Source organism: Podarcis gaigeae, assembly GCF_964106915.1.
Source record: "Podarcis gaigeae genome assembly, chromosome: 2".
Lineage (NCBI taxonomy): Eukaryota > Metazoa > Chordata > Lepidosauria > Squamata > Lacertidae > Podarcis > Podarcis gaigeae.
Genome location: NC_139679.1, coordinates 6,318,211 through 6,343,886, shown reverse-complemented (window position 1 = coordinate 6,343,886; position 25,676 = coordinate 6,318,211). Strand labels below are relative to the sequence as shown.

The window sequence follows — 25,676 nt, the reverse complement described above, 5'->3', positions numbered from 1 at the left end:
CGTGCAAACAAAAAAAATTCCATTTGCGTGGACAGGCGGAGTCTCCAGATCTCCCGCGGTCCCCCCGTCATGCGGAATAACAACTCGAGACAACGTGCTATGGGATTAAATTGGCCACAACTTTATTAAATTTCAAATGTGGGTAAACCTTGGCTCAGGCATTGGGCGTTCTCCCTCCCCAGTCCCCAGCTGGGGACCTAGGGAGCATCAGGGTTATCCAGTGTGTGGGGGGGTGGGCCGGCTCTGGAGAACATATGTTCAAGCAGAGATAGCTGTCCCCGTTACGCTGCCGCCGCAGGGGAGAGCAATGACAACCTTTCGGCGCACGGCCAAAGCCTCCCTTCAGAAACCCCTTTAACGGGGAACCCTGGTATCGCCGCCGCAAAGAGGAAGATGGACTAAAGGATTCCGCCCAAGGCCTGATACCGCCAAAGTTGTGACGTTTTGCTACGGGAAAGGCAAAACCTGCCAATGCAGGGAAATTCCTTTCCGGCCCTTTAACAGCGACCTTGCGTAGCAGCGCCCGCATACCTGTGAAGAAAAGTTAACCTGCGAAACCTGTGAAGAAAAGTTAACCTGAAAAATAAGACATTAACTGAGGGTGGGTAGGGTGGGAGAAGCTCTGGAGCCAAGTGAGGATTCCCAGGTAAGATCCTCCCTCTATTGTGTGGGCAGGTAATCCCTCCCCTACCTGGCCTGGTCTCCTTGGCAATGCTTCCCCCAGGTGGGATTGGGCAAATGACTGAGGTAGGCAGAGACCTCCAGGTATCCCACCTGAGGGAAGGCAAGGCCAAGCCTATGCTGTTGGAGCTGCTCCAGATCTAGGGGCTGCACGCGTCCACGCAAAGGGCGCCCCCCGTTTTAAGCGGGGAGCGGTCATTCTGCTTATTCGTCTGTGGTCCTTCACAGATATAGCTGTATTCCACCCATCACACCCTGGGGCAAATAAGAGGGACCTTTTAGTTTAGAGTTTGTGAATGGGTTAGACTCTTATCACACACATCAGTAATTGAAGAAAGTTTTACCATAGCCTGGTTTGGTTCTCCATTGCTGGGTTATGCACACACTATTAACATTCAAGAACTCTGGATTTGCGTAGCCTGCAACACTGTCATCAGTAGATCCATGAAAATATGAAACAAAAACAACCACACTCCATTAAACAGCGAAAACCAGGTGAGCATCAAATTAAGACAACTTCTGTTGTGTGATGGGCCAGGCTAAGGAAGAAGAATGCAGAGCAGAGGAGGCAGGTGCCACCTAATTCCGGTGGGATACCATAAGACTCTTTGTTATGTACCCACATCTTCTCTTGAAAAAAAATAGTAGACTCTTTAAGCAGTACAGTTGTACAAATCCTCAGCACCTAGAAGTGTCTAACCTTGGTTCAGAAGGGGTTTCTGTTGTCCCGCTCACTTCTGGGCAATCACATTTCTGGAACCCCAGTGAAAGCATTTGAGGAAATCTAAGCACTATCTCTCCTCTCACTGGTTTCCCCTTGAAAATCAACCCCTTCTTTCACAACTTTATGTCGGGTACTACAAAATGTGAAGTTCCAGCCTCAAATCTTCAGTCTTACAGCACTTTGCAAGCAAACCTGCTACAAAGTCTATATATTGTATTGTTAAGCATCTCCCCAATCTTTGAAAATAAAGACTCTGGCATTCATAGAATCATACAGCTGGAAAGGACCCAAGGGTCATCTTGTTTAACCCCCCTGCAATGCAGGAATCTCAGCTAAAGCATCCAAGACAGCCTGGCCCTTCCACGTTGTCTACTGTTTTTGAGGCTCATGGTCCTTCTGACACGAGTGAAGGGAGCGAGGCTTTTGATTCCTCTGGTGCCTTGTTCTCCCAGTCCCAGCCAGTCCCAGGGGTCGGCCTAGGAGTATGGGTGCATGATACAGCAGGCATTCCAGTCCGCTTTGCCCCGGTCGCAGTCTGCACCCCCTGGGCATGGGAGTTGAGGGTCTCAGCTTGCTCAGCATGTGGGGGGGATCTTCTTCCCAGCCACTGGTGAGCCTGGCCCTCGTCCAGTTAAGGATGCCAAGAAATATTTGTCACTTCGCCCACCTGGGGATGGTCCCTTCCTGGTTCATCTGATGGAAACCAACACATGGCTCATTATAACCAAGGCCTGGCTGAAAGTACATTACAGAACAACATCAAATTCCTTTTCAGCCTCTATGCTTGAAGACCGTGATCAATCTAGATGGTATAGAGCAGACATGGGCAAACGCGGCCCTCCAGATGTTTTGGGACTACAACTCCCATCATCCCTAGCTAACAGGACTAGTGGTCAGGGATGATGGGAATTGTAGTCTCAAAACATCTGGAGGGCCAAGTTTGCCTATGCCTGCTTTAGAATATCGGTGCCTACAATTCCTAATAGAAAAGCTTCTGGTTTTGTTTGTTTTTACAAAAGTTATTTTAAACATTTTTTCAATTTATTATACAGTGGTACCTCTGATGACGTACTTAATTCGTTCCAGAGGTCCGTTCTTAACCTGAAACTGTTCTTAACCTGAAGCACCACTTTAGCTAATGGGGCCTCCTGCTGCTGCCGCGTCGCCGCCACACGATTTCTGTTCTCATCCTGAAGCAAAGTTCTTAACCCGAGATACTATTTCTGGGTTAGCGGAGTCTGTAACCTGAAGCGTATATAACCTGAAGGGTCTGTAACCCGAGGTACCGCTGTATATCATTTCCCAGAAAGCTTTTACTACCTTACATGGCCACCACATATGATAAAAGGTACCTTTTTTCCTTTACATTTCCAGCAGGTATTTGTACTTGTCCTATACATTTTTGCTCACTTGCTAGGAGTCAAATACCACCGGTACATGGTTTTCATATAAAAATTTTTCAGCGTACAACATGCTGTAAATTTCAAATCTGATTTCCGTAGCCTTCCCCAATCTGAAATCTGAATATTATGCCTCAAATCCATTGCCCAGTGTATCATTACAAATTTAACCTGTTCATCTTTTGCATACCATTCCAAGAGCAATCTATACATTTTCGACAATAATTTCAAATTGTTTTCTAACAGGTCTTTTTGTTTTTGACTGTCTTAAAGATATCATTTAATTGGTGAAACTGTAACCAATCTGTTAATAAATCCCTTATCTCTTCAAAATCTTTCAGTTTCACCTGATGTTCCACCTCGGTTAACAGCTCTCTATATTTCACCCTATTACTTCTCATATTTAATTTTTTCAAAGATATCACTTCTAATGGGGAAAGCCACCAAGGTGTTTTCTGTTCAGGTAAATTTTTATATTTTCCCCATACAGCAGATATGTCCAACCCATCGATCACAGGCCCAATTCCTGTCGCTCCCGGGCCCGAGGCAGCCCAAGAGAGCACAACACGCTCTTCACCAGAAAGGCAACGGCTCCAAAGCCAACACGAAAAACACACATGCACAAGAAAGGCAGAAGGAGAAGCCGGTGTGAGGCAGGAGGCGGGAGGCGGGAGCAGGGAGGAGGAAGATGGACTGAGGGTTGGCAATGGGAAGGCAGCAATGGTGGATGGTGGAGCAATGTCGAGATGTTGTCCGATGTCAGTATTCCCTTTGGAGGCTTGCCAAGTTTGGAGGGTCTCTTCGCCGAGGGAGATCCTGGAGGGTTCAGTGCCCCCAGCCCCCTCCCCCTAAAGAGGTGATTGATGGAGCAAAACAGTTTAATGTTGGAGCTCTCCTTCTCCTGCCAGCAAGCGACAAATTAGTGAGATGGAAAGGACTCCTAATTACCCTTTGGAGTTGATTCCCAAGTAACATCACAGGAGGCAAACATGCCTTCCTAAGTGGGGAGGGGGGCATTGCTAGGACATTGGCATGGCCCCTTCTCTTTGGTTCAGATCCGTCTGGTGCAATATGTGGTGCAATAATGGCAAAATAAGGCATACGATCTGTTGGCTGCGGATGCTGAGCTTGCACAATATTTATGGATGTAGATAGGCTCATACTGTTCCTCTTTATTAAGCTGATCAGTTAATCAAAAGCTAGCTAGACCTATTATTTATACTTGTTTTGGCTTCCCTCTGCTGCAAGCAGCTCATTGCTTCCTGCAAAATTCCTCCTTCCCCTCAATAACACTGCGTGGGAGGCTAAATAGAGCAGCAAGCTTCATGGTGGAGCAGGCGTTGGGATTTGGTTTCTCCAAGGCTTGCTAGGTCCCTGTGTGCCCTCACTCTTGCAAGCTGATTCCCTGCAGGATTCAGCCATGTGGCTCTACCTGGCTGCCCTGCTGGGGCTTTACTTCCTTCGCCGATGGTACCAGGAGAGACAGACAGTGGAGAACCTGACGGAGAAATATGTCCTCATCACTGGCTGTTCCTCTGGCCTTGGCAACCACCTTGCCAGGCATCTGGATGCCCGGGGTCTGCGGGTGTTGGCAACCTGTACCACCCAGAAGGGGGCAGAGCAGCTGGACAAGGTCACCTCAGAGCGCTTGAAAACCACCATTCTGGATGTCACCAGTACAGAGAGCGTTGCGGCAGCGACAAAGTGGGTGAAAGAACAAGTGGGGAACAAAGGTAGCTTTTTGTTCTGTTGTTTCCATGCTCTGGATCAGGCCAGGGATTATCTGTATCATCATCTGCTTATCTTTATTCCACTTTCCCCAAAAATGTAGCCAGAGCGACTCCCAATATATCAAAACGAAATAGTATGACCATTTTAAAAAGTATTAGAAACAACTAAAATCAATAAGGCAGTGAATGGGGAAGGAATTCCATGGGGTCACCTTAATTCAGCCTCTGTCAAGAGCTACTAGGATTGCCAAATAACCTGAAAGATTATTGCTTTGTGCCTTTGACAGCAGCTTGTTCTGTGAAGTCACACAGTGAAAGTTCATTTTGTATGAAGATACATGTTCCCATCTGATAATATCTACAGATACAAAAGAGCATAAGCAATGCTGCAAGATTTTAATCTTAATTAAAAAATAATAATTAAATTATTTAAATTTAAATTGGCAAGCAGGCGTCATATACCACCTGTACTGCATCTTCATGATATTTTCCTTCAGTAACGAACAGTAACGTTAAACTGGCCAAGATGTATAAGATAGACAACAAATGCTGGAAATGCAAACAAAAGGAAGGGACATTTTACCATCTATGGTGGGAGTGTAAGAAGGTTAAAAGTTTCTGGGAGGAAATATATAATGAATTGAAAAAGATCTTAGGTTATACCTTTGTTAAAAAACCAGAAGCATTCCTACTATGTATTATGGGAAAAGACATTAGGAGAAAGGACCACAAATTCTTTCAGTATGCGGTGACGGCAGCCAGAATAGTAGTAGCCCAGAGGTGGAAACAAGAAGAAACCCCAACGGTGGCAGATTGGAGAGGAAAACTGATAGAATATGCTGAGTTGGATAAGTTAACAGGGAAAATAAGGTTCCTAAAAGATCAAAAATTTATTGAAGACTGGGGGAAATTCATAGGATATCTGGAGAACAAATGTATGGTAAAAACAACGCTTGTGGGATTCAAAGAGGCTCTGTAAAGAACTAATAAGTATTGCTTAATAGAAATAATGTATCAAAGGGGTATAAATGGCAATGTGTAATTTGAAATGTGTATCTAAGATTTAAACACGAATGAAGGTTCGACGACGTCGAAGGAAGTCCTAAATGTATGCGAAAGGTTGAAATTTGGAAATAATGTATATATAAGGATATCAATAAAATTTTAAAATGCAAAAAAAAAAAAAAATTAAATTGGCAAGCAGTTGAAGAACCTCAAACTGATTAGCCAGTGGCTCTGGATGGATCAGGCCAGGGATTTTCTGAATCATCTGCTTATCTTTATTCCACTTTCCCACACAATGTCGCCAAAGTGACTCCAAATATATCAAATGAACGAGTAATATTCAAAAAACTTATTAGAAACAATTAATCCAAATATCCAAATATCAGTGAGTAAAAAAAATTAAAAACTATGCAATCAGCTTAATTCAACCTCTATAAGAAGCTTCTAGGGTTGCCAACTGATCTGAAAGACATTTGCTTTGTGCCTTTGACAGCAGCTTATTCTGTGACATCAGCAGGTGAAGCTCCTTGTGGTGTGAAGAGAAACATTGACACCTGATAATGTCCACAGATCAGGCTGCTCTTTAAAGCACATATATGAAAAGCCGTAAGTGATGGTACAAAATGGTAGCTTTAACTGACAAGCAGGTGATGCTGGACTCTGAATTTTTCCTCCTAAGAGCAGCTGGGAGGAGCTGCAATCCACACCAGAAAAATGACTCAGGAGGAGGAGATATGTGTTCCCTTTCTTCAGAAATGCTGCCTGATCCAATCTAAAGATTAAGATAATTTCTCCACGGTGGCTGCTGAGACTGAGACAAGAAGGGAGATTATTGTACTATTGTTAATAAATGATATAAATCATTTATTAATGATACAAACCCCTCTTTCTTAGTTATTCCTCTCATCACCCACTCATAAACACCCTCTCAGTGTTCCATGCATGCTATATTCTACACGTATCATGTCTTATTAATTTTATAGCAAAATCCCTATAAAATCTCCTAACCAACCTGTGCAAAACGTAGACCCAAACTACAGACTCCATTCTCTGACAGCATGCAGGGAAATCAGGTGGCTGCTGTGCGAATTGATGCCCAGGGCTCCATACTATCCTCCACTTTACTGCTGTGCTCATTTGACAGAGGGCAAGGACTGAAGTTGCAAGAGTGTCTGTGCAGGGATCCTAAGCACTAAGTGAGCAAAAGATGTGTGGGAGAGAAGCTAAGATGGGTGCCTTGACTTAACAGCGTCATCCTTGGCATATAGTGCATAGCACACACACACACACAGCACTCACAAGAATGCAGATATACCCACATTTCCAAAGAATTGTGTATATCCAATTATTAGGGCAGGTGGGAACCTGGAACAATAAGAATATTTTTTTCTTCTCACACAGGGCTCTGGGGTTTGGTAAACAATGCAGCCATTGCTGCCCCATCAGCTCCCACTGAGTGGCTGACCAAAGATGGCGTTGCAAGGTTGATCGGCGTCAACTTTCTTGGGATGATTGACATGACGCTACACATGCTGCCCCTGGTGAGAAGAGCCAGAGGGAGGGTGGTCAACATGTCCAGTATGATGGGACGATTGGCATGCTTTGCAGTACCCTATGCCGCATCCAAGTACGGCGTGGAAGCCTTCTCTGACATCCTGAGGTAAACATGATAGCTCTGTATCTTCCTCTTTCTCCTTGCTTTCGTGGGATGTCTGCTTCTCCAGCTAAGTTTCAAGCAGAGGGCAGCAATGACTAAAGAGCAGGTGCTGGGACATGTGGACTGAGAGCTTGTGGAGCCAACAATATGATAGGGGAATACGGTAGGGGTGGGGGAAAGAGGGAGTCCCGGAAAGTGGGTGTATGAAAATAAGGCTTTGAATGTACTTTAATCTTTTCTTTCTGTATTTTTGAAAATCTTAATAAATATTATTTTAAAAAAAAAAGAATAAAGAGCAGGTGCTGGGGCATGTGGACTGCACCAGAGACTTACCAAGTAATCAGCAGGGGTTTGCACACCTAAGTCAGCTCTTTTTCTTGAGGAAACAATTTAATGTACCAGCAAGAGTTGTAAGCACCAACCTCCTGGTGGCTGCCTCTGAATATGCCTGATGCCGGGTCATGGACAATGCCCTGGTGCCTCAAGACAGAAGAAGACATGAGGCTGCATTTCACCACATCTCCCTCTCTCCCTTCTTCTTCTTCTTCTTCTTCTTCTTCTTCTTCTTCTTCTTCTTCTTTAAGGAAAGATGTTCTATTCCATGGAAGCCAAATCAGGATCTTCCTTATTATTCTGGTTCAGTAAGAAGACGTGTTTCTTGATTTTTCCTCCTCAATTCAGGCGAGAGATTCATCCTTTCGGGGTCCAAGTCAGCATTATTGAACCCGGTTGTTTCAAAACAGCCATGCAGTCAAACATGATAGAGAGCTACAAGAATGCATGGAGCCAAGCCCCTTCTGACATCAAGGAAGCCTATGGGCAGCGCTACTTTGAGCGCAGTGAGTAGAAATGGGCGGGGGGAACAATTCAGTTTGGTTTGCAATGTGCAAAAGCCTGCAATTAAAGCATGTGCTAATAAGTCCCACTGTTGCAGTGGAACACACACACACACACACAGAGAGAGAGAGAGAGAGAGAGAGAGAGAGAGAGAGAGAGAGAGAGACCCTGAGACCCACCAGGCTAAACTGCTGGTTTCCAAATCCCTCCCATCAGTAAGATGTTGTTATGATTCCCAAGCTTTTCGACTACATCCCCCCTCCAATGGACACACTGACACATGTCTGTGTGTGTGTGTGTTTGTCTGCGTAATCTCCCCCCTCCCCCCCTTTAAAAACATACAAGGCTAATTTTTTTACACTGTGCTGGCCAATATCCTAAATATTTTTTTTTACCATTTGCCCTTTCAGTGACTGAGATTGATGGAGATGGGGGGGGGTATGAAGTCTATTTACAATGCTGATTATATTTAGGAGTGGGGGCAGAACCTAGCTAATGTGACACGTTCAGGTCTGTATCTGGAGAGATATGAAATCACACCCATTCCTATCCTGTCATTTGATCTTTGATTCAATTTGGCATATATGATACATAAGGAGACACATAGAAGGGAGGGAGGGAGAGAGATGGCCCTGGTGAGAGACCAACCTAGCCAACACTGCAGTTGTGGAGCAAAGGACCTTCGGCAGGTGGGGCAGGCGGGGTGATGCCCTGGGCTCCACGTTTACTGCAAGGAAAGAGAAGCACAATCAGTTGTGGGAGATGGAGAGGAGACACAAAGAGACAGTTATACACACATAAGCACACACACGGTCGAGTCCAGTGGAGAAAAGGGAAGAGATTACTGGGGGGAGGGAGAAAGATGCACAGACACCCACACCAAAACAGTGTCCGCTACCTGCTTGATCCTGGGAGTCAGCTCCAAGAAAGGAGACCAGTTTTTGCTTTTTTAAAGAGCCGCAGAGAGGGAGAACAGCCAGGTAGCCCCAGTGGCAGAGCTTCATGCTCCGGCACAGAGGGGGGAGGCAGAGAGCAGGTGGGGGCAGGCTGGGGCAGGGCGCGTGTCCTGGGGGTGTGGCAGGGGGGAGCAGCCGCGATGGCACCCCACCGGGATCATGCTACCTCTTCCTCTGCCAGTGGGTTGCCCAGGTCTGAACCCGGCGTATGGCAACCCTCACCTAGATACAACCATTGAGCCCCACTTACTGACTGAAATGCATATTGACACTATCTAATCACCTGTTGCTAAAGATTTTTAATTATGGTGCTGGAGGAGACTCTTGAGAGTCCCATGGACTGCAAGAAAGATCAAACAACTCCATTCTTAAGGAAGTCAGCCCTGAGTGCTCACTGGAAGGACAGATCCTGAAGCTGAGACTCCAATACTTTGGCCACCTCATGAGAAGAGAAGACTCCCTGGAAAAGACCCTGATGTTGGGAAAGATGGAGGGCGCAAGGAGAAGGGGACGGCAGAGGACAAGATGGTTGGACAGTGATCTCAAAGCTACCAGCATGAGTTTGACCAAACTGTGTGAGGCAGTGGAAGACAGGAGTGCCTGACATGCTCTGGTCCAGGGGGTCATGAAGAGTTGGACACGACTAAATGACTAAACAACAACAACAACAATCAGCTGCTGCTAAAGGTTCCTTCTTAAAGCAACAGAAAATGTTCCCGATGCTCCTCCTTAGATTTAGACCTCCTAGGCAGAGAAATCCAGAAGCTAACATATCCTTTCAGAACCCAAAATATTTAGGTTATCTCCTGTGGAGGTACAGGGCAACATACAAATTAATCAAATAAATAAATGCAGAAATAAATGCATATATATTTTTGTACCACTAACTTTTCTCTTGTTTCCTATATCACAGATCTCAAATTATTAAAACTCTTCTCCTTCAACGGCAGCAGCTACTTTCTTTTTTTTTCTTAATAATTTTTATTATTTTCCAACACAAATATACAATTCTGTCAAATTTTCACAAATTTTCACAAATTTGATTCTTTTTTAGACTTCCTTGGGCTTTTCTGACAATCTTCCATAATTACTTCTCAGTTTACGCTTTCCTCTGTTTATATTGCCATTAAACTTCCCTCCCACTCCTATTTGTTTTTAACAATATATCTCAGCTTTCACAGTGCTTCTTGAAATCCCACCAGTGTTGTTTGCACATCACATGTTCTTTTCAGATATTCAACAAATTTCCCCCAGTCCTCAATGAACTTTTGATCTTGAAGATATCTAATTTTCCCGGTTAATCTGTCCAATTCTGCATAGTCAGTCAGCTTCAGTCTCCATTCTTCTATTGTCGGTATTTCCTCTTGTTTCCATTTCTGGGCCAGTAGAATTCTTGCTGCTCTGGCTGCATATTGAAAAAGTTTACAGCAGCAACTTTCAACCGGTCACGGACTCTATAGAACATGCCCTGACCTCCTGCTCCCCTCGCATCCGCTACTGTCCAGGCTGGGATGCCAAACTCTTCTACGTTCCTCTCTCTTACTTGCCAGACTCCATTTTTTACTTCCTGTGGAGATGCATCTGGCCCAAACCTGCACAGGCCGTGTAGAATATGCTGAAGAAACATGTCAGTTCTCCAAATGAACCAAGGAAGTCTTTGCACTATTAACGATATTCCGTTGTTTCTCTTTTCTGAAGTTCTAAACCAGTGGTTCTGATACTTTTCTTCCCACGGACCACTTGAGAATTGCTGAAGGTCTTGCTGGACCACTCAATCATTTTGCTACCCATTGCAGCAACTGCAATGTGCCATGATAGGGTGCTCAGTTGTTTTTTATTGTAGTTTATAGCTGCTTTTATATCTTTATATATACAATGTATTTTATTGCATTACAATTGGAATTCTAGAGTAGAAGTCTATTAAAATGTTTATCTGTTGCAATGTAATGTCCTACTCAGTAAGGATTTCTCTCACACCACACAGATACACCACTGAAAAACTGGTTTGATGTGGCATTTGGCCTATAGTTCCAGGAAACAAATTAATACCTTTGGTGGATCCCCAAAGTACACTGAGTTAAAGGCAGGATCATGATATTATCTCAGGGTTAACCTCAGTGTCCCAATGACTTTCTCATGAATGAGTTTGGCTGCAAGGCAGTGGAGGTTGAGAACCAGAGTTTTCCTTCTCCAGGACTGGCTACCTTCCCTTTTGGAAATGCGTGGGGCCCTGTCTCAGTTCTGGCAGCAACAACCAGGGTCGCCCAGAGTCACTGGGGAAATAATATGTCTTTGTTTAGCTCCATGAGTAAGGAAAAGGGGGTGGGGGATTCTGAGCACCATGTGGGTGGGGTGGGCCCAGGGATTCTGAAGGAAGTGCCCCCAGATCTAGCCTGGTGGCAAGATTTTGAGTTGGAATATGGGGCAGGAGATGTCCAGGGATGAGATTCCCCATGTGCCAGAGAGGAAGCAGCTGGAGAAATTGTCTAGGGGTGTGAGACTGGAGGCCCTGACCCACAACCCAGAAGGAAGGGGAGCAGAATACTGGACTCAGCATGGACTGAAAACTGTGTTCGATGTACTCAAGGATTAGGAGGGAATCCTAATTATCTCATAGTTCTACTGCATTTCAAAATATTACAATAATTCCCTTAAAATATTCTGATGTTAATCCTTCATTATTTTCAACAGCCTCTGCATACATTCTGCAAGTGAGTTTAAGTTCAAATAAAATGTTTCTGTGTGGATTTTATGTCTTTACTCTTCTTCTTTATAGTCCAAATCTGTAGTCCAAGATTCCCCTCTGTAAATTCACATCCTCTCTTCGCAACCTGGTGCTTCTGCCGAATCAGTCCAGGAGCCTTCCACTGGAGGTAGCTGCCATATCGACATACAGTCTAGATAAAATCAAATCATGGCGTCTGCCCAGTGTTGTTTCTTAACCAGCTGCTTAAGAAATGGAGACTTATCGCTCCCTGAGACAGCTTTGGAGAGTGCCAGAATCGTGCAGGGTCTTTCCATCCAGTGTCCCCCAGCCCCTTATTTCCTCCAGATTTGGGGCCAGGTGCGAGCTTCTTAGACTGAATAAAGAAGAGGCATCCCCAAGTCTGCAAATGCCATGTAATCAATAACTTTTTTGGATCTGATGATTCCTTTACACTGACATGAATGTACATTATGTAAGCTAAGTAACTTGTACTAAACAGCAGACAGCGAGGCAATTCATGTGTCTGGTGGAAACCAAACTGCAGTAGAATGGAAGCAGCTGTCTTCCTCCCACTTAAAGAAATAAAAGACAGAGAGAAACCAAAACTGTCAGGTCTGCTCACTCCTAGCTTTTAGTGCGCCACTTTGTTTTCCTTCTGAAAAGCTTTTTGTCTTACTAACTGGATATTGGGTAGAAATTCAACAGGCACAACTCTGTCCCAGTCTGGAGGTGCATGGAGAAAAGGGCTGCCCCCAGTAATGTTCCGTCTGTTGCGTAAAAAACACCTGGCTTCTCAAGCTGCAATTCATGCAAGAGGTGGTGTGGTAACCTCAGGTGTAACCCTCAACTTCTCGTTTGTTTGTTTGTTTTAATCTGTGGCAGCCAGTCCTGACCTCACTGTAGAGACTGTGGTGAGGGGGGAAATGGGAAGTTTCTGCTTCTTCCATTCATCCCATTCCTCACACGTAAAAATTGAACTAACTGTAATTAGTTCTTTGTTTTTAAAAAGCTTTCAAAATTTTCTAAAATACATTCAGGATATATTCATAATAGATCATATACTGTACTACATTTGCAAACAAATTCCTTCTCCAATAATTAATAAAAGCTCATTGCTGTACAGTGGTACCTCGGGCTAAGAACTTAAATCATTCTGGAGGTCCGTTCTTAACCGGAAACGTTTCTTAACCTGAAGCACCACTTTAGCTAATGGGGCCTCCTGCTGCTGCTGCACCGCCGGAGCCCGATTTCTGTTCTCATCCTGAAGCAAAGTTCTTAACCCGAGGTACTATTTCTGGATTAACGGAGTCTGTAACCTGAAGCGTATGTAACCTGAGGTACCACTGTATTGTTGCCTGACAGGCATAGGCAAACTTGGCTCATCAGATGTTTTGGGACTACAATGCCCATCATCCCTAGGTAACAGGACAAGTGGTCAGGGGTGATGGGAGTTGTAGTCCCAAAACATCTGGAGGGCCGAGTTCGACTATGCCTGCATTAATGGTTCCTCATCACCATGGGAAAAAGTGACCAGTGGGGTGCCACAGGGTTCTGTCCTGGGCCCGTTGTTGTTCAACCTCTTTATAAATGACTTGGATGAAGGAATTGAGGGGATGCTCATCACATTGGCAGAAGACACCAAACTGGGAGGGGTCGCTAATGCTGCGGGAGACAGAATTCAAAATAACCTTATGATGGAGCATGAACACCCCAATAGATCTTGCTCCCCATTAGGTTTCTAGGGGACCTCCAGAGCCCAGCACAGATCAGACACGTATCTGTCTTTCTAGCTTCTCCTGCTTTCTAGCTCAGCTACACCCCTGTTCTCTATCTACTGGCCAGGTGAGGGGGGAGAGGACACCATCACCTAGTAGTAGCTTTTGCAGGATGGCTCATTCTTCTGGGATGCTGATCATGGTACTTCAGTGTCCAGCCATGGCCATTGTCTTACAATTGCCTAGACAAAGGGAATGGTTTGGAAAACTTGACTTCTGTTTGAATCTGTTGTAAACAAAAATTGCCCTTTTCCTTTATGGGGTATCCAAGAGCCCATATAGAGTCCTTATGTAGGTTCCCCATTGGTAGGAGAAAATAACAGAGGCCAACCAGAGAATATTGAGAAGTAAAGCAGCTCGTAAGCTTGATCTTTATTGATCTGTTGCAACAGGGTGCTCCCCTCACACGCAGGAAAGGAGGAGGAACCCAGAACAATGGCATGCAAGGCCTTATAAAGACTTTTGAAATTGCCACCCTGTAGATCAAGGCCACCCCCAGAAACATCATACATACATCACAGAAGGCGTGTAACCTAAGACCACCCCTCAGATACATCATACCTACATCACAGAAAAGGCAGTCTAAAACAGAAATTTGAATGTTGTTTTTCCTGTTTGCCAGGTTATCTGCTTGCCTTTCCTGATAGTCTGTCACCCATTAAAATGCTGATTACTCAATTCCTGAGACAATAGGAAGGCTCCCTGAACCCCCTCCCTCCATGCAGGGAAAACGTTTGGTCAGTTTGGGTATCACAATGGTTTCAGGTCAGTCTTCCTGTGCTGATCTATGTACGTGCTTGGCTGGTACACTTATGAACATTACCATATATTTAAGACCTCAAAATTCCTATCACAAATCCAACACTGTGGCTATGGTCAAAGCAAGGCCTTCTTGGGTGTTGATGCTGTGAGCCCCTTCATAGTAGACTCAGGTTGCATATATGTGTAAGCCATATATCATAGAGACACCACGGTCTCTACTGTGCCTCATTTCAAGGAAACCAAATCCTGGGTGATCCCCTGGAGTCTCACACCGCCCAGAGTTTTGGGGGGAAAGGCAACAATATCAGCTGATGAGACCAGGGATTGAATGGCCTAAATGTTAAGAAAATCACGTATGTTTGTCAACGTGCAGTAGGTGCAGTAGGTGGCTACTAAATCTTTTAAACCATTTGATTCCATCATAAGAGGGAGCTTAGGTAATGGTGTGATTTCCACTATATATTCCCTCTTATTAAACCTCCAATTTTCTCCCCTCTCCTCACTGAAAACAGTCTGGGAGACAGTATGGGAGACAGTCTGTATCTGCCACCATCTGGGAGAACACCCTGAAGTTAGTGCAGCAACATTATTTAACCCTGGTGCGATTGGCCCATATAAATAGATGCTCCCCGCTGTGATGAAGGGGGTGTCTTGACAGGGGAACTTACTTGTACATGTGTTGGAACTGTAAATTTGCCAATTAATTTTTATGTATTTTCAAATTTATAGCACTTCAAAACCAAATATTAAAACATTTTTTTCAAAACTGGTTTCCCAGTCTCTCAGATATAAATTAATAATGCAGAGTCTTCTTCAGTAAAAGAATAAAAGCTTTACTGAGTTAAAATAAACTTGTTTGCCAATAACACCATAGTGAACAGAAGACTCAACTAGCTTCAGAGCATACACAGAGTTTCCACTGAGCACAGGCTCCACCGCACACACAGATAGAGACACAGACACTAAATCACTGAGTCTGCCTGCAAGCAGATACAGTCATACCTCAGGTTGAAGTAGCTTCAGGATAAGTCTTTTCGGGTTGTGCGCTGCGGCGACCTGGAAGTAACGGAGCACATTACTTCCGGGTTTTGCTGCTTGCGCATGCGCAGACGGTCAAAATGACGGCGAATCACGATGCGCAGACGTGGGTTGCCTTCGCTTCTGGATGTGAAAGGGATCTCGTTGACATCCAGAGGCACCACTGTACAATACTTATACAGAGAATGAGACATCCTCAAGATGAGTCACAGTGATTCAGCATGGTAAATGATTAAGCAGCTTTACAACATTTCACAACATTTCTAGACTCCTTTACTGCTTCCTTTACTGCTTCTGCTCTCAAATACCTTTGCCACACGACAGTTTCAGGATGCACTGCTAAACCAATGGATTATGTCACTATACAGTGGGGCCCCGCAAAACGAATGCCTCGCAAAATGAAAAACGCGGAAGACGAAAGTGTTTTTCGGTTTTTGCATCGCTTCGCTAGACGAATTTCCCTATGGGCTTGCTTCGCAAGATGAAACGTCTTGCGAGTTCTTGCGAGTTTTTTTCCTTTTTCTTAAAGCCGCCAAGCCACTAAGCCGCTAATAGCCGTGCTTCGCAAGACGAAAAACTGCAAGACGAAGAGACTCGCGGAACGGATTCATTTTGTCTTGCGAGGCACAACTGTATAGGGGATGTTTTTTATGTCTATAAAAAACACTGGAGCGATCCCACCACAATTGATTTTATTTAGTACCAAATAAATGTGAATACTCATTACTATTAGCCCTCTTTGCTTCCACGAAAATAAAATTCCAATTTTCTTGATCAATCTTGGACTGAACCTTCCTATGTTTCAAAGTAATATCTAATTATGAATGCTGGATCTATAATAGTATGTTTTGATTATTCTATAGTCGCTATTTTAAAACAACAACAACCCTATATTGCTTGAGCTGGTTTAGGCCAAATGCAGTTCATCATGAAGTCAGTTATGGACGTTGGAAAGTAAGAGGCAGGAATGTACAAGAACTTTCCATCCCAGCCTGGAGAGTAGCGAGTGCGAGGGGAGCAGGATGTCAGGGCATGTTCTATGCAGTCGGTGACCAGGTGAAGGTTCTCGCTGCCAGCCTTTTGGAAATATCCGCTTATTTTGCAACCTGTTTGTGAAGCAAAAGAAACATTATCCTTGCAATAGCCTAGGTGGCACCTAGAATCTTTTGGAAGCTGAAGGTCTAGATTAGCTACATAAAATGATGTACCAATGGTACCGTATTTTTCGCTTTATAGGACGCACCCGACCATAGGACTCACCTTGTTTTAGAGGGGGAGAACAAGAAATCCCCCCCCCGGCTCGGCAACCCTTCAGCAAAGCGGCAGGAGATATGGAGCCCCTTTCATTTCTCCTCCCGTGTGATGGCCTGGGAATCTGATTCAGAGGCTGAACCTGAGGAATCCCAGCCTGCACAGGAATCCCCGCCTCCGGGGCCAGCTGAGCCAGGGCAGGGGCTTGAACCTGAAGGGCCTTCACCTGTGCTGGATCCTCAGGAGCAGACACCAGCTGATTCCACTCTGGCTCTGGGGGTGATCGAGGACCCATTGCCTGCAGGTGCTCCTCTCCCAGCCCTGTCAGGGGAAGGTGAGGTTGCCTCTGGGTCCAGTAACCCTCCAGCCTTTCCTGAGCTGGAGAGGCTCAGGGCAGAGAGGCAGAGGGAACTAGGTTCACGCAGGAGGAGTGCTCGTCTCCAGGCCAGGAGAGGAGAGTCACCTGTGGACCGGGGCCGCCCTATGCCTCAGAAGAGATAAAGACCAGCCCGCCCAGTCCCAGGTGGCGGGAGCAACATCGTTGGTTACCTATTCCACCCGGCACCCTGTCCTGCTTTGTGCCAGAGTTCCTGACCATACCCGACGTCCTGCCTTGGACCCCGCTTCAGCCTCGGACCGGACACGGACCACGCCACATGGTAAGCCCCCGGGACCAGCACATCCCGCTTCGCTGAAGGGGCGCTGCGTAGCTCTCCCTCTCTGCTGAAGCCAGGAGAGTCTTGCTCTCCCAGCTTCAGCAAAAGGAACCCGAAGCTTTCGGAGAGCAGCGTGAGTTCCCGCTGCACTCCAAAGGCTTCAGGTGGCTATCCCTGAAGCCTGGAGAGCGAGAGGGGTCGGTGCGCACTGACCCCTCTCGCTCTCCAGGCTTCAGCGAAAGCAGCGCGAAGCCTCCAGAGGGAGAACTCTCTCTGCGCTTCGGAGGCTTCGCGTTGCTATCGCTGAAGCCAAGGAGCCTGCATTCGCTCCATAGGACGCACACACATATTTCCCCTTAATTTTTGGAGGGGGGAAAGTGCGTCCTATACAGCGAAAAATACGATATTTAGACTGCAGAAAGGTGTTTGAAATGTTTGTTGGAAGTGTGAAAAATATGAAGACCCATTTTGTCATGCTTGGTGGACTTGTAAAAATGCCAAGAAATATTGGATTCAAATACATACATTGATGCAGAACAATTTTAAGTTTCACATTCAATTGATGTCGGAACTTTTCCAGCTAGGAATAATGGATAGACAATTAGAAAAAGACTGCAGAACATTATTTCAATACATGATCACAGTGGCAATACTCTTCTATGCTCAAAGATCGAAAGATTCATCATTATCTACCATGAGGGAATGGGTGTAAAAAATATTGGATTTAGCTGAGATGGTAAAGTTGGTGTGTTTAATAAGAGAATAATCATTGTCACTATTTATTAAAGATTGGAAACTCCTTATACACTTTTTTGCACGAAAAAGAAAATGAACTTATGATATCTAGGACTAATGGAAATATTGGTTTATAGAAAGTGGAACCATTGGGTGTCATCTTGGAGTGGATGTTTTGAATAATCTTCTATATATAGCTGAGAGACAAAGAATTCAGAAGTTCCCTTTTTTCTTTTTCTTTTTCTTCCTTTTGATTTGTGTTTCTAATTTAGATTAGTTTTTGCCATTGATAACAAGATATTTGATATTAACCTTTGTATATTTTCTTTCAAAGTTTCATACAAAATTTTGAAAAAAGAAATTTCAGTCAGGGATGGCTCAGCTTGTCAATTTTAGATTCTGTTTCTCATTTCTTCAACCTTTAAGTTCAGTTCTCCACATTTCAGTTTGTGGTTTGAAAATTCTCACAAAATTTTACCAGCATTTTAGTGCCAATTTCTCTTAATATTTTTATATGCAATTTTCCACAAGGGACACATTTTTGCAAGCAGTTTTCTCTAACACAGAGTATTCTTGTATGCTAGCTTCACTTTTGATACATACTTCCTACTAATGTATTGTTATAGATATAGCTAAGCCCTAGAAATTAATAAATACCAGGGTTTTGCTTAATTGGGATATGGATTGGACTTGGCGTGACTTTTGGGGGGAGTGCAGAGTTGTTGAGGGGGCAGACACCAGGCTTGTGTAACAGTATGTATTTTTGTACACATTGTTGTTTGTGGAAAGTGCATTACTAAATTTACATGAGTCTGAATTTTGATTCATGTGTTGTTTCGTTGATTCATGTGTTGTTTTGTTAAGTGTGAACTAGGTAGCTTTCATACCAAACTGAGATTCTCCCCCAGGTCTACTCACATTGCTCAAAGTACTTCCGCCCATAGCATTCCTTCAGGTCAGAAGGTAACCGGCTCCATAAAGGATCGTGGGACTCAGCTGATTTTGACAGTATGGCTGTCTTGAAAGTACCTGGTTCAACAATGCTGACTTTGATTCCAAAAGGATGGAGCTCTCTTCTGAACGAGGGAGGAAAAGTCAAGAAACATCATTTCCTACTGAAGACTAAAATATAGTGGGTTGTTTGACTGCTAGGAAAGGTCCCGGGCATGCAAAACAAATTAGGCGCCTGGGGATTCTGGGGGAGCAGGGCTGCCAGGCCTGGCAGAGGGCAGAGTCAGCCAAGCTGGTGGCCTTGTGAGAGGGAGGGGTCCTCAGCAGGAGCGGGTGGGGTCTGCGCCAGGGTCACCCAGCCACCCAGGCCTGCCCTCTGCCTACCTTCTTAGCTGGTTGCTCTACTCTCTCATCTTTCCTTTTTCTGGCATGTGCCTGAGTGCTGCACATCTTGACCATGTGCCAATTAGGGGGTGTTCTTTTCTGGACGGAAGCTTAATTTTTGCAAATTTCTTCCGTGAGGGGTCTTAAAAGTATGCATTTGGGTTTGGGAAATTCAAATCTGCTGTTACTGTTTTGATTTGGCAACATTTAGCTTGGTAAACCTACATTTGATTAAAAAGCACATCAGCTGCTCTCAGCAAATCATAGAATTTTTATTTTGCCTTTTGTAAAGGTCAGGTAATGAATGCTTAACAACAACAACAACAACAACAACAACAACATAGCTGCAAGTCCTTGGCAATCATTTAATGATTTCTATGCAATTTCACACATTTTACTTACCAATCAAAACTAAATGGTATCAATTTAAGCCAAATATCTTTTGAATGTTACAACTTTTTAGCACCCCTATTTTTGGAATTTGAAAGGTGAAAAACTGAACATGTCCTAATTGTGCCAAGCTCTCTGGCAGGGACCCTGCAGCCCCTTGATGGCCCTGTGTGGATTCCAGCAGAGACAACAAGGTGGTCAGGCAGCAGTAGTGATGGAGGAGGAGGCAGCAAGCCCTTCTGTACCCCAGCCTGCCCCTTCTGGTGCCCCCCCCCCCGATGATCTACTGTTCTGAAGATGCTGTCATCTCTCAAAACACAACCAACCATCTTTGAGAACCAGCCACAACTTCTCCGTTCACCCTCACCAAATGGCGGGGAAGTAGTTAGCAGGTTTGACACCTCTGCTGCCAGGACTGCATCCTCATCTGGGGGTCTGGAGGGGGTCTGGAAGAGGTGATGGGTTCTCATAGGTGGTGGAGCAAATTCAGTCAGATCCACGCACCCACCCTCCCCTCCCATCTCATCTCAGGCTTGCATTTTGAAAAAACATATTTCCCCGCAGACCTGGAGATGAGCAAATGTATTTCAGGTCCAGTGTGGGCATAGCATGAGCTGGATCCTTATCTCTCAAACAGTGCAAATGTCTGCTTTTTGATCTGTGATTTAAGGTTCAGCCCTTGACAGCAGCCTGATTTCCCACCACCTGTTGTTTATTCCCTACACCTGGAGAAACACCACGTCACTAAACCAAACCAAACCAAAAGTAAGCTACCGAGCTTGTTTTTACCTCAGGGTGTCAGAGAAGGCTTCCACACCAAACTTTGATGGGCAGTAACCACCTCCAAAGCAGGCCAGGCGTCCATTCACACTGCACACATTGACCACCCTCCCTCTGGCTCTCCTCACCAGCGGCAGCATGTGTAGCGTCACGTCAATCAACCCTAGCAGGTTGACATTGATCACCTTTGCAAAGTCATCTTTGGTCAGCCATTCGTTGGGACCTGATGGGACACCTATTCCCGCATTGTTCACCAAGCCCCAAAGCCCTGTGCAGGAAGAGACAGTTATTCTTTCCCAAAGGAAATGATATATAATGAACTGAAATGATATATAATGAATTTTTAAAATGTTTAAAATAACTTTGATAAAGAAACCAGAAACCTTTTTATTAGGAATTGTAGGTACCAAGATCCGAAAGGAACAGAAAAGACTTTTTATGTATGCAACGACAACCGCATGGATGTTGCTTGCCCAGAGATGGAATAAAGACAAAGTCCTTACCAGAGAAGAATGGCAAACTAAGCTGTTGCCACTATGCCGAAAGGGCAAAACTGACCTGAAAGCTCAGGAACCAAGAAGACCAAAACTTTAATAAAGAATGGGAAAAATTTACAATTGACTTGAGACACCACTGTCAGCAGATGAAAACATTAGCAGGACTGCAATAACACTTGTAATGTAGAAATTATTATGGATAAAATGGAGGGACATAAAATTTGGATGAGGAAATAATATGCAGTTGAAAAGGTTGATAATAAGACCCATGAAGCAGAAGGGGGAAGTCTGAAGATTCAGAGAAATCTCTAAATGTGGATATGGATTTGGTATTGTTATAATCTTGTAAAAATCAAATAAAAATTATTTCAGAATAAGAAGAAGAGATAGAAGAAGAAGAGAAAGAAGAAGAAGAGGAAGAGGAAGAAGAAGAAGGGACAATTATTGTTCCAGGTTCCCACCTAGCATAACATTTGGATGTATGCTAGATTTTGGAAGTGTGGATGTAGTATTGTTCTTGTGGTCTATATTTTGGTTGATATGTATTCTAGGATTTGTTAAAGTTGCAAAACAACGAAGCACGGGATGAAACAAGGGAGAAATTTCTGGAACAACATTGGGATATCAGCTCCGCCCAAGGCATGAAGAATAACAGCAACAACTGGGTGGGTGGGGAGACAAGGACCAGAAGAAACACCACAGGCAGAAGAATTGCCTCACACAGGAAGAACAAGGATGTAGTTTGAGTTCCTCACTTGTAGTTTCATAAATCACTTAACGTGTCAACACGAATAGAAGTTATTAATATTGCAGTTGTTGTACAAGGGATTATTATTTGACTGGAATGTAATGGAAATTAATAAGATTTTGGAAGGCAGAAATAAAGAAAATAATAGAAGCATCAAATTTAGCACACAGGGGGCCACTTTATCTAAATTATATAATTCAGCATTGGAACAATTGGTATTAATAATTGTATTATAAATTGCTATTGTTATAATGAGGCTATTATTGGATTGTAATTGAAAACCAAAAAAATGATTTCTTTATTTTTTAAGTTGAATGGGTGGTTCATCATAATTTCCCCAACTACCATCAACAGGAAGCAATAAAATGGGCAATATTTGTTAAGAGGAAAGCTGTAATTAAAAGCATGGGAGTCCTAAAGCTTCTATTCACATCACTCCTTCAAAAAACCAAAAATGGGTATCTGCAAATCGAGAAAGACAACACAGAAAACACTGGACTGAAACAGACAATTTTGACCAACAAATGTTTATCTCTGGAGATATATCGAGAGAGAGAGAGAGAAAGAGAGAGTTCAGTATGCATCCCTGCTCTTGCATTTGATCTTAGTATTGCTGGAGAGCCAATATTTCCCCAGGGATTCACACAGTTTTAAAAGTAAGGCCAACCAATGACCCCTGGGGGCCATTTTGGGAGGCCTTTACGTGAAATTTAGCAAAGAGCATGAAGGCTTATCCAAAGTAGATCTGTTGGATAAAAGTGATCCAGTTGACCTAGTGTACTTAGACTGCCGACTCCTGAATAAGCTGAGCAGTCATGAAACTGGTTAAGAAGCAGGACACAGAGTAGAGGAATAAATGGAATATCTAGATGGGGAGATGTAGAAACTGGAGTTCTCCAAAGATCAGTGTTGGGACCTCACCCAATGAGCAGTATGCCAAGTGGAGATTTGAACCCAGGTCTCCTAGGTCCTAGTCTGAAACTCTAACCACTGCACCACACTGCTTCTCATTCTCCAACACTAGAACTCATGGACATCTAATGAATGTTGGAAGGTCCAGGACAGCTAAGAGAAAGTACTTCTCTTAATTAAAATATAGATCTAACAGCCACAGGAGACAGGGATGCCCACCCACTTGGATGGTTTTAAAAGAGGATTGGACAGCCAAGATGTCTATGCTCTGCCTCTACAGCAGGAAGCAGAAATACTTCCAAATACCGATGGCTGGAAAGCACAGGAAGGGAGATTGCGCTTGATTGCTGCTTTTGAGAAGTCATCTGCTGGTAACTGAATGCTGGATGAGAAGAGACATTGGCCTGATCCAGAAGGTTATACCTTCCATATTCTCTGTTCCGGGCTCCCCAAACACATTTAAATGGGAAGCATCTTAAAAGATATTGCAATATAACTGCTCTGGTCCCTTTTTCTCCCAAGTATTTTCCCCCCATCTTAAATGCCTCCTTTCCCAGCTGCTATTAGGAGGAAAAATTCAATGTAGATCAGCAATATGACTCCAGAGGCTTCTCCTACACTGCAAATGCTGTTTAATCAGTTTGAGGTCCTGCAGCTGCTTGTCAGTTAAAATTAAAATCTTGCAACACTGATTATGATATCTTGCATCTGTGCTTTTAGAAACAGGTTGATCATTTTTAATTAATTTTTTTAAAATTAAAATTAAAATCTTGCAGCATTGATTATGGTCTCTTGTATCTGTGGACATTATCAGAAAGGAACATTTATCTTCATACAAAATGAAGTTTCACTGTGTGACTTCACAGAACAAGCTGCTGTCAAAGGCACAAAGCAATAATCTTTCAGGTTATTTGGCAAATCGTAGCAGCTCTTGACAGAGGGTGAATTAATGTGACCCCATGGAATTCCTTCCCCATTCATTGCCTTATTGATTTTAGTTGTTTCTAATACTTTTTTAAATGGTCATACTTTTTATTTTTGATATACAGTGGTACCTCGGGTTACATATGCTTCAGCTTATATATGCTTCAGGTAACAGACTCCACTTACCCAGAAATAGTACCTCGGGTTAAGAACTTTGCTTCAGGATGAGAACAGAAATTGTGCTCCGGCGGTGCAGCGGCAGCAGGAGGCCCCATTAGCTAAAGTGGTGCTTCAGGTTAAGAACAGTTTCAGGTTAAGAACAGACCTCTGGAACGAATTAGGTACTTAACACGAGGTACCACTGTATTGGGAGTCACTCAGACCACATTTTGTGGGAAAGTGGAGTAAAGATAAGCAGATGATGATACAGATAATGCCTGGCCTGATCCAGAGCATGGAAACAACACAACAAAAAGCTACCTTTGTTCCCCACTTGTTCTTTCACCCACTTTGTCGCTGCCGCAACGCTCTCTGTACTGGTGACATCCAGAACGGTGGTTTTCAAGCGCTCTGAGGTGACCTTGTCCAGCTGCTCTGCCCCCTTCTGGGTGGTACAGGTTGCCAGCACCCGCAGACCCCGGGCATCCAGATGCCTGGCAAGGTGGTTCCCAAAGCCAGTGGAACAGCCAGTGATGAGGACATATTTCTCCGTCAGGTTCTCCACCGTCTGTCTCTCCTGGTACCATCGGCGAAGGAAGTAAAGCCCCAGCAGGGCAGCCAGGTAGAGCCACATGGCTGAATCCTGCAGGCAATAAGCTTGCAAGAGTGGGGACACACAGGGACCTAGGAAGCCTTGGAGAAACCAAATCCCAACCCCTGCTCCACCATGAAGCTCGCTGCTCTATTTAGCCTCCGACGCAGTGTTATTGAGGGGAAGGAGGAATTTTGCATGAAGCAATGAGCTGCTTGCAGCAGAGGGAAGCCAAAACAAGTATAAACAATAGGTCTAGCTAGATGCTTATTCACTGAACAACCAAATGAAGAGGAACAGTATGATCCTATAAAGATGTAGACATAAGCAACACTAAGCTCAGATATTGTGCAAGCATCAGCATCCAACAGGTCATATGCGTTATTTTGCCATCACTGCATCACATATTGCACTTGCTCAAGGTCCAATCCCCAATTTGTTTTGTTTGTTAATTTTTTTTTCGAGTTTTCAGCTTAACAAAAGATATGAAATGTAGTGCATCTTCAGAAATAAAAACATAATTTGACTTCCCTCTTCCCCTTCTATTTCACCTTCTGGTTTCACTTTTATCACTGCATTTCCCCTATAGTTCCTTATAATTGTTACTGTCTAGTTTCCAAATTGGTTGGACAGTGTTCTCGAAGCTACAAACATGAGTCTGACCAAACTGCAGGGGGCAGTGGAAGACAGGAGTGCCTGGCGTGCTCTGGTCCATGGCGTCACGAAGAGTCAGACACGACTAAATGACTAAACAACAACAACAACAGTTACCAAATAAGTTATTATTTAACTTCTTGTGTTGTTTTCTTCCTGCTAATATAGTTAAATGTTTGCAAATATTTTTTAAATAATCCACGTATTTCTCCCATTCTTTAGTGATTCCTTATTGACCTGATTTTTAAACACATATGACATATTTTGTCATATGATGAACTGGAGAATACAATGAGAGGTACAAGATCAAGAGATGTTTTTCCAATTTAAGCAAATCAATTGTGCGCATCAGTCAATATAGCTCCACTTTTTGCTTTCTATCTTGCCCTCTCTCTTTCTCCATTTATAAGAAGCTCATAAAAGTGTCTTTTTATATTCAGAACATAAGAAAAATGTGTGTGTGTTTGTGTGTAGATGTGTGTGCACACCACACACACACACAGAAGGGCAAACGTACTTGTATTTCTCCTCTTTTTTCTGAATTTAATGAGCAAATATTCCATGCCCAGCCTAACTGGAAGGATCTACTCTACAAATGGTATTTGTTGTGTTTAAAGGATCACTCAAGTTCTGATAACATGGTGTGGTTGGTACAATATGATCCCATATAATACTGAAATATTCTACATTCTCCAAAAGTTTTCTAGTTCAATACTCCTTTAACTCTTTCCGTCAGTTTTGCTAGTTGTAAATATTCTAACATGAGTATCT

The 25,676-nt window shown here is 43.8% G+C and overlaps 4 protein-coding genes across 6 annotated transcripts in view; 2 read left to right on the top strand and 2 right to left on the bottom strand.

The window, feature by feature from the left end:
• Positions 1–24,430, bottom strand: part of LOC310840224 (17-beta-hydroxysteroid dehydrogenase type 6-like) — a 57,881-nt gene extending 33,451 nt beyond the window's left edge. The window contains exon 1 of the mRNA XM_083729535.1: positions 23,981–24,430. Coding sequence (XP_083585661.1) covers positions 23,981–24,293 — 313 coding nt within the window. The 5' untranslated portion in view covers positions 24,294–24,430. The remainder of the gene's footprint in view (positions 1–23,980) is intronic.
• PRIM1 (DNA primase subunit 1) overlaps positions 1–25,676 on the top strand; it is a 129,195-nt gene that overhangs the window by 1,023 nt on the left and 102,496 nt on the right. For 2 of the 3 annotated variants that reach the window (XM_083729436.1, XM_083729438.1), the window contains exon 2: positions 4,217–4,538. In XM_083729436.1, coding sequence (XP_083585562.1) covers positions 4,217–4,538 — 322 coding nt within the window. Of the gene's footprint in view, positions 1–1,857; positions 3,993–4,108; positions 4,539–25,676 lie in introns of those variants that run through there. The other variant, XM_083729437.1, reaches the window with a different exon arrangement.
• Positions 6,081–9,965, top strand: LOC310839470 (17-beta-hydroxysteroid dehydrogenase type 6-like; the record flags this gene model as incomplete). The annotated part of the gene is made up of 4 exons (XM_083728102.1): positions 6,081–6,146; positions 6,942–7,200; positions 7,879–8,036; positions 9,904–9,965. The coding sequence occupies exons 1-4, from the start codon at positions 6,137–6,139 to the stop codon at positions 9,963–9,965; spliced, it is 489 nt and encodes a 162-aa protein (XP_083584228.1). The 5' UTR covers positions 6,081–6,136.
• The window catches only part of LOC310840201 (retinol dehydrogenase 16-like), a 60,517-nt gene continuing 50,957 nt past the window's right edge, over positions 16,117–25,676 (bottom strand). The window contains exons 2-4 of the mRNA XM_083729503.1: positions 20,429–20,687; positions 18,833–18,990; positions 16,117–16,378 (exon numbers count right to left, since the gene is read on the bottom strand). Of these exons, the coding sequence (XP_083585629.1) occupies positions 16,161–16,378; positions 18,833–18,990; positions 20,429–20,687 (635 nt within the window). The 3' untranslated portion in view covers positions 16,117–16,160. The remainder of the gene's footprint in view (positions 16,379–18,832; positions 18,991–20,428; positions 20,688–25,676) is intronic.